At 43.5% G+C, this 14,620-nt stretch overlaps 1 protein-coding gene across 4 annotated transcripts in view; it reads left to right on the top strand.

The window, feature by feature from the left end:
- dnah3 (dynein axonemal heavy chain 3) overlaps positions 1-14,620 on the top strand; it is a 217,313-nt gene that overhangs the window by 70,219 nt on the left and 132,474 nt on the right. For all 4 annotated transcript variants that reach the window (XM_068056265.1, XM_068056264.1, XM_068056266.1 and 1 more), the window contains 5 exons: positions 1,646-1,799; positions 3,490-3,634; positions 4,784-4,995; positions 5,612-5,703; positions 11,685-11,799. In XM_068056265.1, coding sequence (XP_067912366.1) covers positions 1,646-1,799; positions 3,490-3,634; positions 4,784-4,995; positions 5,612-5,703; positions 11,685-11,799 — 718 coding nt within the window. The remainder of the gene's footprint in view (positions 1-1,645; positions 1,800-3,489; positions 3,635-4,783; positions 4,996-5,611; positions 5,704-11,684; positions 11,800-14,620) is intronic.

Raw genomic sequence — 14,620 nt, 5'->3', positions numbered from 1 at the left:
GTTAATCAGCCTTGTCCATTCCCTTAGTGTCAGTCTTTCATGCACCTTTGCATGTCCCAGTGCTCCGACACAGTGCTACCCCAGTGGCTGTGACATGTCTGGTGGAAGGCTGCTGACTTTCAGTGAGGGAGACTGCAGATAGCCTTGCAGGATGATCTCGAGCAGCTCTGGGCCTAGAAGGCTTAACTGCAGACTGCACCATTTCACCGTGGCCGGCAGCTGTCTGGGCTGGCTGGCTGACAGGCAACAGCAAAGTCACTGGCAGACTGGCAGAGGTAGGAGAAGGAATGCTGTCTTCCTGAGAGAGGACGGCAGATTCATGCACCACGGAGCCACTGTTCGAGGACAGATTGGTGGACTACTGTGACACCCTGCAAGTCCCTTTGCACATTGTAATCCGCAGCCATGATGGCAGCAGTCTGAGCTTGCATGACTTCAGTCTGAGCTTCTGCTGCAGCACTCAGATTTCTGGTGGAAGTTGCTTGTGCTGCAATGGAAACTGAGATATCAGCCATCAGATATTGCGTCATGGATGGGTTCGCAAGTGTTTTCATGGAGTTGGCCACCACATTCACACTGGAAAGGATTGTCTCCAAGCTCTCTTCAAAGCCCTCTGCCAAGTTGGTGCTGAACTCCTCCATGCTTCTTGACGTTGACTGCCCGCTTTCTGACAGGCTTCCCATTGTACCAAGTATTTTGTTGTGCACACCCTTCAGCGTTCTTCTATAGGCCACGCCATTGAAGTGCTCATTTGAGTCCTCTGCAGCAGAACTTGTGTGCACCATTGCTCTCTGGTGATCTGGCACCTGCGCTATACTTGCTTTCTATTCTGGCTGCAGACCATTCATGCCCAATGCCTCTCCACATGCAGATCCTACCTCTGCTCTACTGCGCTGTGTCAGTATCTGAGCTGGTGGTTGCAAGTGTGAAATCGAGTGACGGTGCGTTCTCTTCATCACTGTCTTCTTGATGTTCCTCCACTGCCTGACCAGGTTGCACTACTTGGGTATCTGAAAGAAGAAAGGCACGAGGATAAGGTTGTGGCTTGGCAAAGGGGGGAAGTAAGAGGTGTATGCTTGCACATCTACAGCTTGTAAATCAGAAGAGAGTGTGGAATGAGGAGGAGATGGGACATGAGAAACAGGATGATGTATGAGGATACCCTCAACATTGATGGTTTCAGCCCCTCCGCTAGCCACAGTCTCAGCAGTGGCATCCCAATCATGACCAGCACCATGACTGTCAGGACTTGCAGGTTAGCTCCTCCTGCCTCTGGTTATGCACGATCTTGTCCCTGCAAGAAAGAGAGGGAATTGTGTCGGTGGGTGTGGTGCAATTTGTTTGGATCATGTGGCTGTCATAGTTGACTAGCTGGCAGTGTGTGCAAGCTGTGAGATGTGTGTATGAGACTTGCAGCAGTGCTAAATGTGTGAGGGTGTGATGCAGCATATGAATGTTAGGTATGAGTTCTGATTGAAGTTGGAAAGCTGCTTGCGTTACAGTCAACAGGAGCAGGTTAATCGCGCATCATGCTCCCCCACACCCATTTTCAGGGTGCTATTGAATTTAACCTCTCTATTTTCTAGAATTTCAACTGACATTTTTAAAAAATGATTGTCACTAATACAATTTGTTGTGTATTTAGAATAAAAGAATTTATGAAGAAGGTGGCGGCATATGGCAAAGAAGTAGACAGCTTCAAGAAAAAAGAAATTATAACTACTGACGAAATGAGGAACAACGTGGAAAAACTCAGTGAATTGACTAAGAACCTGAATGCAGCCATGGATGAGGCAGATGTTGGTAACCTTTTGGTGCAGCTAATTATAAATTATTGTGTCAATGTTCTTTGTTTAGGAGCACATTTTGCAGCCCATTTTGATATGGAGAGGTTCTTGGAACGAGCTCTCAAAACCACAATGATCAGTTCCCATGGCTTCTGTCATTCGTGCCTTCTGAGCTGATATATTCATAACATCCACCTGCACCCCCACCCACCTCCAAAGGTACTTAGCTTGAAGTTGCAGAATGCCAAGAGAAAATTGACCTAAGTTAAGTACCATCAAGCACTGTCCTAAAGTTCTAATTGCAGTGATTGTCCTGAATGCCTATGTAGCAGCTCAGCTGCAAAGTTCTGATCTGCTTTGGCACTTCCCCACCCTCACATTGCAGAGGTTTAGAATATCAATTATGTACTTTTTGTCCTCTTCAGAACATTTATTATTGAACTCAATTTAGATAGCTCGATCCATTTATTTCCTACCTCAAATATTGTCTTGTCATAGAGTCATAGAGAGATACAGCATCGAAACAGGCCCTTCGGCCCACTGAGCCTGTGCCGACCATCAGCCACCCATTTATACTAATCCTATATTAATCCCATTTTTCCCTTGTGTTTTTTTTCTTCCTTTTTTTCCTCGTACACTACCCCTGACCGAGATAATGAAAGACAACAGCCCAAGTTGCGTCGTGTTCAGCCACTATATATGTGGGCATACCCTAGAATGCTTGTCTCCGATTTTCCATTCTTTCCCTAACTGATTTTTTTTTCAAGTACGAGGTGATCGCAAGCACAAGTAAGTGTCTTAGAAATCCACATCACACTTCCTAGCACAATGTGTTTTCTTTAATCGAAAAAGTATTTAATTGTATTTACATTCCCTGCAATCAGTTGACACAGCCCTATGTGCTTGGACAGGACAGGTCTGTTTCTGTCAAGTTTTCTTTCATGAGAGTTTTCCTATACCAAGCATCCTTAATCTGTCTCCACCAGATTGCTGATTTAGTTCTAAATTATGTGTGTTTATGGTCATGTTTTTCATGGGAACAATTCAATTAACTATTCTAGATTGTGCATTAAAACTTTGGTATATGAGACCATTTCTGCGGAGCTTTTCCTAAGGAGGTTTTATCAGATAGGTGGACATTCTGATTTTTTTTTTAATATTGGATTCACACTCCGTGCTCGAACTCATTTCATTCAGAGATTTGCAGTCAGCAGACAAAAGGGTACTCCATCTTATCGGCTGTTTTTACATAGGCCATTGTTCAATTTAGGTTGCAGGAAAATCAAACCAGCTGTCTTATTTTGAATTTTTTGTGGGTCTTGAATTCCACCAGCAGGATAAGGAAGCCAGTTCTGTCAATATGAGCACAGGGGACAGAGGCACAGTTGTTCCTCTCACATGGTCCAAACTAAATCTGCTGTAATATAAAAGTACTTAATGTGATTGGTTGAAACTCAGATCTCTACGATAAAAGTGCTATTCCAAGCTGCCCTATGACCGGATCAATTTTCTTCTTTTCTTGCACTCTATGCAGTGTGTTCTATTGCATTACCAATTATTCTTCTGGCTGGTGACAGTTTCCTATGTAACTATTATTCAGTTACAGGCTGTTACATTTATTAACCAGTGTGAATCATCAGTGTGCCTCTTCTAAGATCTGGTACCAGCCATATCCATCATGATCCTCGCTTTCCGTTTTTAGGCTATAAATAAAGAAGAGGAGTTGTTGGAGCACAAGCTGACCCAGTTCCCTCAATTACTGGTCACAGTAGGACAGAAGCAGCCTTATGAACAGCTGTGGAACACAGCATATAACTTCTACACCAAATCAGAAATGTGGATGAATGGTGAGTTTCAAAAGATAATTGAATGAGCAGCAGCAGGAATCCTTAAATGAAAACTGGCTGAAACATGTGTTAGTGGGTGGAATAGTCTCCCTTTCCCTGTGCATTACAAACAAAACACAAAACCCCATCATCTTAAAGTTAACATGAAAACACTGGTGATTTTTTTTTTCTTATTTCAACAATTTCTTATGAATAGAAAATCTCATTTGCTGAATGCTGTATAATTCTTAAATGATTTGAAATCAAATGTAGCAAATTCTGTGTTTGAAAAATCATCAATTTTTAACATCTTGAGCTGTTGCAAGCAAAATGATCATCCGTTTATAAGTTTAAAAAAAAAAATCCTACATCTACAGATGTGTCCTGTAGGCACAACTTGACTTTTGGTTGTCATGTTTTTGCTACACTTTATGTGCCAATTTCTGTCATTATAAATTCCTACGTCCACACTTTCACATGTAAATTTTTACTGTGCAATCTAGCCACTAGTTTTTCAGATATCTCACACAAGATGTATTTGCTATTTCTTTCTTAGTAATTGGAAGTTCTGAAGGGCAAACCAAAAAAATTCAAAGCATGCGATCACATGATTCAATTTATCTGTTGTATGGTCTTTTGTGTCTTTCAATGCCTTTATTAAAGTTTTTTTACTTGAAGGCCTCAGCCTCTCCCAAAAGCTTGGACTTGATATTTCTGTTCAGAGGTGTTACTTTGTGGGCTGAATTTGGATTGTGTTATGTGAGCATTCTACCTATAAGACAGTGTGTTGAGAATGGGGAGATTGAGAGATGATTGGGGTACAGGCGTTCAAAATGCAGGAGATTGAAAGAGAAAAGGGGATTGAAAAAGTTGAGGGAATAGTGGTACACTTCAGGATTTGTTGGTAATTTTTTCACCAAACTTGGGCATGACCTTTTAAGTTGGGTGGAGTTGGGGTGATACAGAAATGTAAGAAAGCAGTCTTTGTGGCTTCCTTTATAGGAGATTGACTAGTGTTATGTACATTTGTTTTGCATATAATGTGTTGGAAAGGTTCTCAATTATGAGATGCACTGGTATGTGTGTAACTCTATTTTTGAATTATGACTGGAATCGTTCTGATTATTCCAATAATTTTTCGCTGGGATTTCTATCCCCATCATTTTGCAGGACCCTTTCTAGGCCTAGATGCTGAAGAGATTACTAATGATGTTTTAACAATGTGGAGAACAATGTATAAATTGACGAAGACTTTTTCAGACATCTCTGGGCCTAAACGTGTAGCAGAAAATGCAAAAATTAAAATTGAGAAATTTAAACCTCACTTACCAATTATTGCAATCATTTGCAATCCTGGCATCAAGGAGAGACACTGGAAAGAGGTAATACTCTTTAAATTGACATACCATAGGAATATATTACTATGATGAATATATGGTGCCATGGTGTTGTTAACTACTTGCTGTGTCACTGACTCACACAGTAGGGGTTAATTCCAACTTTCATCAGTAGTGTAAAGTGAAATCAGTGGAAGGGAAAATTGGGCCTGGTGTATAATGAGCTGTTTTTACCCATTTTATGCTATCGTTGAAAAGTAAAATTACCCCGACAGAGTTCCTATTGAATTATGGTTGGACTATCAAGTCAGGCACTGATGCAAACTCCTCCTCTGTAGAGACGTAAGGTAGCTGTAGTTTTCTTTTTTTGAAGAGTGGTGTAGACAAAGTTTTAAAGAAGAAAGAAGTTGCACTTATATTGTGACTCTCGGATGCCTAAAGCAATTTAGAAACAATGCTCTACTTTCAAAATGCAATCAACTGTTATGTAAAATATATGCTCCAAGGAGCAAATGTCCCCAGCTGCTCCCCTTAGCAGGTCATAGGGGACCTAATGAAGGATAAGTGAAAAGAACTATAACGTTGACAGATTTTTCTCAGATATTAAAAATACAAATTTGTGTGACTTTATAATCTGTGCTGAGTGACTATTTATTTTCAGATTAGTGAAATTGTTGGATTTGAAGTGAAACCAGATGAAGAAACCACCTTGCAGGAAATGCTAGAATTTGGACTTGCAAATTTCACTGATCAGTAAGCAATTAAGACAGTTACCTGCTTATTTTCCTTTTGAGCTATTTTATCAACACCTGCATGGCACACCTAAAGAGGGCGGACTGACATACTGCTCCCAGATTCCACTGTGCAGATCTGAAAGTAGTCCCTAGGAGAATGCAAGAATGGGTCAGGGTGACTGAACCCACACCATTGCTCCCCCTCCACCACCAACCCCCCCCCCGCCCCGCCCCGCCCCAAACAATTATGTCGCGTGAATAACTGTTTAACCTGCAACATTGCCTCCTTATGAGGGTGCTGCTGGTATGAGGAACTCTCCATGTGAACAGAGGGCATGAGCCTTACCCTACCACTACATGGTGTTGCGTACTGGAGTTCTGATATCCTACAACACTGAACATGTTTCGCATTTTTATATCTTCTTAATGAATGTTGTAAAATTGAATGCTTGTTCATTTCTTTACACACTTATTGATTTCTTATGGCATTGTTCTGGACAAGTTTATATTTTATATATATATATTAGATGTACTATCCACTGCATACTTATACATTTACTGCTATTGCATTGCACAATGCACATAATCAATGGGAAAAGCACTATTGAGATTTCCTTTCAACTTGTATTCCATTTATTAGTTCAATAACACATTTTTGAGGGGTGATTTTGCATGCCAAGAAAAATCAGTTGAAACTATTCTGTAATGTCAGTTTGTCGGTGTTGTGTAATTCCATGTTCTTAGTGAGTGGGTATACCTAGAGCACTAGAATCCCTTTGACAGTTCTGCACAAAAGATTGCTTCTTAAATTTGAAGTGCTGGTATTCAAACTAAACCTCAATATCCGTTAATAAATTGGATGAAAGGTAACTGTTAAGGAGTCATTTCTGAATTGCGTGCTCCAGGGATTAGAACGTATAAACATACGAGCTAGGAGCAGGAGTAGGTTATTTGGCCCCTTGAGCCTGCTACGCTATTCTACAAGATCATGGCTGATCTGTTTGTGGACTCAACTCCACTTTCCTGCCTACCCCCGATACCCTTTGACCCTCTTTGTCAAGAATCTGTCTAGTTCTGCCTTAAAAACATTCAATGACCCTATCTGCTCCGCTGTCTGGGGAAGAGAGATCCACAGACTCATAACCCTTTGAGAGAAAAAAATTCTCTTCATCTTTGTCTTAAAAAGGAGACCCCTTATTTTTAAACTGTGTCCCCTAGTTTTAGTCTTTCCCACAAGGGGAAACATCCTTTCAACATCCACTCTGTCAAGTCCCCTCAGGATTTAAGATGACCACTCATCCTTCTGAACTCCAGTGAACTGTCCAATCTTTCCTCAGAAGATAACCCTGTCATCCCTGGAATCAGTTGAGTGAACCTTCTCTGAACTGCTTCCAATGCAATTATATCCTTTCTTAAGTAAGGAGACCAAAACTATACACAATACTGTAGATGTGGTCTCACCAATGCCCTGTACAACTGTAGCAAAACATCTCTACTTTTATATTCCATTCCCCTTGCAATAAATGACAACATTCACATTTGCCGACTAATCACTTACAGTACTTGCATACCAGCTTTTTGTGTTTCGTGTACTAGGCCACCCACCTCAGAGTTCTGCAGTCTCTCTCCATTTAAATAATATGTTGCTTTTCTATTCTTCCGGCCAAAGCGGACAAGTTCACACTTTCCTATATTATATGCCATCTGCCAAATCTTTGCCTACTCGCTTGACCTATCTATATCCCTTTGCAGACTCCTTATGTCCTCTTTACCAACTTACTTTCCTACTTATCTTTGTGTCATCAGCAAATTTAGCAACCATACATTCTGTCCCTTCATCCAAGTCATTAATATAGATTGTAAGTAGTTGAAGCCCCAGCACTGATCCCTGTGGCACTCCACTAGTTACAGCTTGTCACCCTGAAAACGAGACATTTATGCCTACTCTCTGTTTCCTGTTAGCTAAGTATTCCTCTATCCATGCTAATATGTTACCCCCCATACCATGGGCTCTTATTTTGTTTAATAACCTTTGATGTGGCACCTTGTCGAATGTCTTCTGGAAATTCAAGTACACCGCATCCACAGGTTCCCCTTTATGCACATTGCTCGTTACTTCCTCAAAGAACCCTAATAAATTCTTTTGGCATTTCTTTGCGGACAAAGATTTCGGGAACGTTGTAGTCATCAGTTGCAGGCCCGCTGGGGCTAGTCAGGCCTATATGTGACTGGCAGATTCTCCCACAGTGGGTACAAGTGAAGGTGTAGTCGCTGCTGGGGGCAATTGGATCTATCCTTCTCCTCTTCTCTTTCATGCTGGTTCTTCGTTCAGTCTCAAAGGTGTCTGTAACCCTCCTGATGTAGCATCTCCAGGCATCACGATCTATGGCCTACGCTTCCCACTGGCGATGGTCGATGTGGCACACAGAGAGGGACTTCTTCAGGAGTCCTTGAAACGTTTGCATGAGGTGCCTCTGTTCCTTTTACCTGTAGTCAGCTCTCCATACAACACGATCTTGGGCAGGCGACTGTCGTCCATCCGGGCGATGTGACCCGACCAATGCAGTTGGCTATGCAGGCGGATGGCCTCAATGTTGGTGATGTTGGCTGTTTCCAGGACTTCAATTTTTGTGATGCGGTCCTGCCAGCGGATCTTGAGGATGCTGCGGAGGCAGCACTGATGGAAGCGCTCTAGAAGGCGTACGTGACAGCGGTATAGGACCCATGACTCGGCGCCATATAGAAGGGTGGTGAGGGCAATGGCTTTGTACACTTTGAGTTCAAAGAATTCGTCAAACATGATTTCCCTTTCACAAAACCATGCTGACTGACTCTGCCTGATTGCATTGAGATTTTCTAAATGACAAGCTATAGCCTCCTTAATAGTAGATTCCAGCAATTTTCCTATGACAAATGCTAAGCTAACTGACCTGTAGTTTCCTGCTTTCTGTCTTCCTCCTTTCTTAAATAGCAGAGTTACATTTGCTATTTTCCCATCTGATGGGACCTTTCCAGAATCTAGGGAATTTTGGAAAATTGAAACCAATACATCCACCAGCTCAGCAGCCTCTTCTTTTAAGACCCTAGGTAAAGTCCATCAGGACCTGGGGACTTGTCAGCCTTTAGTTCTAATAATTTTCTCAGTACCCTTTCCCTGGTGGTGATAATTGTTTTAAGTTCCTCCCTCCCTTTCAAATCTTGATTCACAATTATTTCTGAGATGTTATTTGTATCCTGTACATTGAAGACAGATGCAAAAGATCTGTTCAGTTCCTCTGCCATTTCCTTATTTTCCATTATTAATGGTAGTAAATTAGTAGCGAGCCCCGTACTGTTTCTAATTTACATTAATTGCTTGAATTTAGAAACTCATGCAAACTGAACAAACTTGCAAACAGAACAAAACTGTATGAGAGGAAGGGGCAGTTGAATCTTAGGAGGTAGCCAGGGACCTACAAAATGTGTTACATAAATGTTTGAATTGACAAAACAATGACCCATGTAATTTAATATCCACAAGTGTAAAGTATTGCTCAAGGAAGAAGAAACAAGTGATGTATATCCTCCATGAATGGTGTTGAAATAGTTAAGGGTGAAGCTGAAAAGATCCATGAATATTAGTACGTGCAACTTTTAACATGTCCAGTCATCAGCAGAGAAGCGATCAACAAAACAAGTATAGCTATAGGCAAAACAGTATACAACTTGAAGAAATTCATGCTTAAACTGTGTATTGATCTGACCAGATCATACCTTGAGCAGTCCATTCAGTTCTGGTCACTAAGACACAACCCCTGCAACCCCTGAAGGCTGTGCAGAGAGGAGCCACTGAACTGATAGTTGGTGTTGGAGATATTGGGCTGAATATTTCTGGGGGCCTCGAATTCCCACTGCCAAGGCTGAAAGCGGGAGGTGGGACCCTGGTGCGGCATTTTGCCAATGATGGCCAATTAACAGGCCACTGTTGGGTCCACTGTCCAATTGAGGATGGCAGCCTTTCCGCAACAGCTGCCAACCCAATCAGAGGGCTGGCAGCTCAGCAGTGTCACTGCTAGCTCCAGGATGAGGGTGCTTCAGTGGCGAGGTGCCCTTGATGATAAGTGTCTTTGTGGAAGCTGGGACTAGGAAGGCAGGCCCCGACGATTAGTTGCAGGGGGTGGGGGGGTGCGATTGTTACTGCGGTGGCGCCTTGGGCGCAGGAGTGACCATAGCTGTGGGCCATGGAGTGCCTATTAAGGAGAGCACTTATCCCGGGAACCCACTGGGAGATCTCCTCACATGGTGGCATGCCTTCCTGATGCGGGCAAAATGCCCATGGGGGCAGTAGATGGCCTTAATTGGGCCATTGCACTGCTAATGTTCCCACCATTGGCAATATGCCATGACAGTGGGAAGATGTCAGACTCCCCTCCCAATGCTTTCCCCCGTCTTATTGCCAGCCCTCCCACCTCCCAGCCTGTTTCCAGTGGGCCATGAAAATTCAGCCCATTGTGCCTTCTTCGGGTCCGTTAGCGACTCCTTTTTCTTAGCCAATTCTCAGGTCAATTAGAGGTCAGACTGGCTTACCTTTTTAAAATGTGATAGAGAAGTTTGTATTTGTGATGGAGTATACATGAAGTATGAAGGACATTTCAAAAATGTTTATAGATTTCAATTAGTTTTAAAGACAATATTAATGCACTTAATAGATATTAGTAACGAGTTCCGTAAATATGAAGTTCATTTTCTTCTATTAGAATGGATAGAGGACTAGTTAGCAGACAGGGAGCAAAGAGTGTGAATAAATGGAGCATTTTCAAGTTGGCAGGCTGTGACTAGTGGAGTACTTCAAGGATCAGTGCTGGGGCCTCAGCTATTTACAATTTATATTCATGACTTAGATGAAGAGACAGAGAGTAATGTATCTAAGTTTGCTGATGATACAAAGCTAGGTGGAAAGGTAATCTGGGGAGGACACAGAAAGGCTGCAAAGAGATACAGGTTAAGTGAGTGGGCAACAGGATGGCAAATGGAGTATAATGTGGGAAAGTGTGAAGTTATTCATTTTGGTTGTAAGAATAGAAAAGCAGAATAGTTTTTGAAAGATGTGAAACTTTTAAATGTTGATTTTCAGAGAGATTTGGGTGTGCTTGTACAAGGAACACAGAAAGCATGCAGGTACAGCAAGCAATTAGGAAGGCAAATAACATGTTGGCCTTTATTGCAAAGGAATTGGAGTTACAGGAATAAAAAAAAAGTCCTGCTACAATAGTACAGGACTTTGGTGAGACCACATCTGGAATACTGTGTGCAGTTTTGATCATATTTAAGGAAGGATATACTTGCATTGGAGGCAGTACTGTGAAGGTTCATTAGATTGCTCCCTGGGATGAGAGGGTTGACCTATGATGACAGGCTGAGTAAATCGGGCCTATATTCTCAGGGATTTAGAAGAATGAGAGGCAATCTCATTGAAACATACAAGATTCTGAAGGGGCTTTATAAGGTAGACACCGAGAGATTGTTTCCGCTGGTCGGGGAATCTAAAAGGCAGGGACACAGGATAAGGAGCAAATCATTTAGGACTGAGATGAGGAGAAACTTCTTCACTCATAGGGTTGTGAATCTTTGGAATTCCCTACCTCAGATGGTCATGGATGCTCCATTGTTGAATATATTTAAGGCTGGGATAGACAGATTTTTGGTCTCTCAGGGAATCAAGGGATAGGGGGAGCCGACAGGAAAATGGAGTTGAAGCCCAAAGATTAGCCATGATTGTATTGAATGGTGGAGCAGCCTCGATGGGCCACATGGTCTACTCCTGCTCCTATTTCTTGTGTTCTTGTGTTCTAGTGTTCTATTCACTGGCCTAGAAGCAAAAGGGTTGGAGAAGGAGAAATTGTCTCTCTCTTTTATCTTGGTAAAATTTGTGCATTAAAGCAGTAGTGCAAAATCAAGAAATAACCAAAAAGTAATGAGTTCTACCAGTGATAAAATGAATTGTAAACCATTTCTATCTAGATTAGAAGAGATTGGAGTAGCAGCCAGCAAAGAGTATTCACTGGAGAAAGCTCTTGCCAAGATGAAGACAGAATGGGTAGATTTAGTCTTCAACTTTACGAAGTACAGGGACTTGGTGAGTATATTTCAAACCAAGAGATTTGAGAAAATTATCGTCTTCACTGTGTACCACGGCAATTATTTAAGTTTGGGTTATTTACCCTGCACAATTTCCCCAAACACCAAATTCTGCCTAAAACTTGGCAACAATATTGAGTCTAATCCAGCATGTCTTTTTTGCGGTGCCTACACTATGCTGAGTTAGGTGTTCTCTGCCACAGTGACAACCAGGGTCCTACTATTGACAGCAGCAAGCCTGGACTGGGGTAGGGGAAAATACCAACCAGGATTCACACTCTGCATTGCCATCCAGTAACTCCTATTTGAAAGTACTTGGGGCCAATTTGCATTGGTAAGGGCTTAGAAATGGGGTTGGTAGCTGTTAGCCCTGACAATCAGCCTGCTGGAACATTCACAGATGCTTTCTGCTGTGTTGCTGAATCATCTGCCTGAAACAAGCTGCCAGCAACTTTTCCATATGGCATAGTTAGGACCCTAGTTGCAATTTTAAGAGACAAACGGGCAGAGCTTATGACATGAATACTCCGACCATGTGTACTGATGTTCCACCCAGAAATGGCCAGAAAAGTTTTAAAAATTGTTGGGATTTTTTTTATATAGAGCCTGAAGGACCAGGAATATTCATCCTGGCTTCACCTGAGGCCGAGGTGAAGTGAGCTGCATTAGGACCTCTGTTTGGTGTTCACAGCTTGCCTGCCAAATACAAATGAGGCCAGGACCTCAAAATTACAGTGGCCCCCTGGCCCCCAAAACAATGGTCAAAAGTTAAAGTTGACCTAGTGTTTGGCGATCAAGTGAGAACAGGGTTAGTACATGGATATCCTGCCAATTCTCAGTGTGAAATTTTCCTATGCCTTATGCCGCTCGTGGAGCCTTAATTGCAGTGGGCCTCGTTGTAAAATTGCAAGATGCATGGCCTGTGAATTTCCTCCTACTAATGTGAACAAATTGAAGGAAATAAACTTGCAGAGCTCTGGGGATTGAGTGGGGGAGTGGGACTGACTGGATTGCTCTGCAGAGAGCTGGCATGGACTTGATGAGCTGAATGGCCTCCTTCTATGCCGTAAATCACTCTATTATCCAATCAGTCACTTAGGAAAGAATGTTTGCCCCCATATCAGGGGGTGTATGGAGATGGGCGGGTGTGAAAACTTGTGCCGGCGTACTGGTTTGCGGGCATCATCTTGTCCCCGGGCCATTTTCCTGGAGGCATGATTGGGGTCGGAAGGAGGTGAGTAAATTGAGGTGAGTAAATGGCTTATTAAGGCCAATTGTCAGAGGCCTGCTGGAATTTTCCAGTCAACCAGTGCCCCCCTCCATCCCCCGAGTTGTCAGGAACTAAGCCAGCTGCCCAATTAAGGGCCTCAATTGGCAGCGGGGAAGGAAGGCTGTTCACAGAGGCTTTCTGCTGGGTTGATGGATCATCTGCCCGAAACAAGCTGTCACACCCTGGACTTAATTTGGATGAAGGCGGTAAGGTGGAAGGGTCACCCCTTGCCACCATCCCGCCCGATTATGTGCTCTCTCCATCTCCAAACCCAACATGGGGGAGAACGTAAAATTCCCCCCACTCTGTGGGGAAACAGTCACCCAGCAGTAATTTTCCCTGAATTGGCCAATTAGTGGCCAGAGGATGGGTTCTCGAAACAGGAGGGCCAATAGGAGGCCCTACACCTTAAAAGAAGCTGCAGCCTGCTATTTCAGGTAACAGAGAGAGGGCACCTCCATCTTGAAGCGCTGCTTAAGCAACTTTTAAAACATTTAAACTAAACAATGAGCACAGCTGCCAGGCAACCATTTTGAAGGGAGAACCCTTAAATGCAGTGGACTTCTTGTCATAAAATCACAAGGTGCACGGCCTGTGAATTTCCTCCTTGAGGGAGGGCCTCAAAGGCTGCTTGGAGTGCTGACCTCCCAGCCTCAATCCGCCGCTGCTGGAATTAGCCCATCGGCGGGTGGGCCTGTTGCCTCATGGGCATCACGCCAAGCAAACCTGTGCGGGTTGCTTGCCGGCTCCAGAGGGCAGGGTGGGTGACCCTCGTTAAAAGGCAGTGCCTGAACGAGGGACCCGGCATTGGGAGGGGAAATCTGCTGAGAGCCATTCCCCTGCCCTTGCTGCTGACCCCCCTACACCCTGCCTTCTCCACAACCCCCACCCTGCAAGTCCCCTTCCTCTCTGACTTACCTGTGGCCTGGTTCCAGGGCCTTGGGTGAATCCAGTACTGGCAGCAGCCATCGCCTCCACGGTGGCGCTGCTCACTTAAAGAGCTGCCAGCCTCTTATTGGCCGACAGCTCTCAGCAGGCGAGACTTCCATCGTCGGGATCCTTGATCCCAGGGAAGGCCTGGGATTGGCACTTGATTTGGCAGGCCTTCGCCAGAGGAGGTGATGCGGGGCTCTCGCCGGCACTTTTGCCAGAGTGGGGTCAGACCCCAATTTCACCCCAATGTTGGGGTCCTGACCCAAAACCCAAAATCCTGCCCTCGGTCTCTGGGCCCTCAGAAAATTCCATCCTCATTGTCTAGGTTCATAATTAAAGAATCACCTTTCAGATAAGATACTAGGGCGGCTGTTTGTGCCTGAGGAACTTGAACTCAGCAAGATTTAGACCTTCAGGAAAAGAGGAGAGAAAACTGCAGGGGAAAAGCCTTCCAATTTGCACATGCTACCTAATCTAATGGCATTTCTATTTTCAAAAATCTGAACCAGTAAACTAGTCAGAGTACAATGCAATTCCAAAAGTCCTAGCAGCTAATTGCTCCCTAAACATGATGCTGCCTTGTTATAAGCATTATGTTTTAATTATTATACAATGA

This window comes from Heterodontus francisci, chromosome 24 (assembly GCF_036365525.1).
Source record: "Heterodontus francisci isolate sHetFra1 chromosome 24, sHetFra1.hap1, whole genome shotgun sequence".
Taxonomy (NCBI): Eukaryota; Metazoa; Chordata; class Chondrichthyes; order Heterodontiformes; family Heterodontidae; genus Heterodontus; species Heterodontus francisci.
The sequence above is the reverse complement of the archived record's forward strand: the minus strand, read 5'-3'. Positions and strand labels throughout refer to the sequence as shown.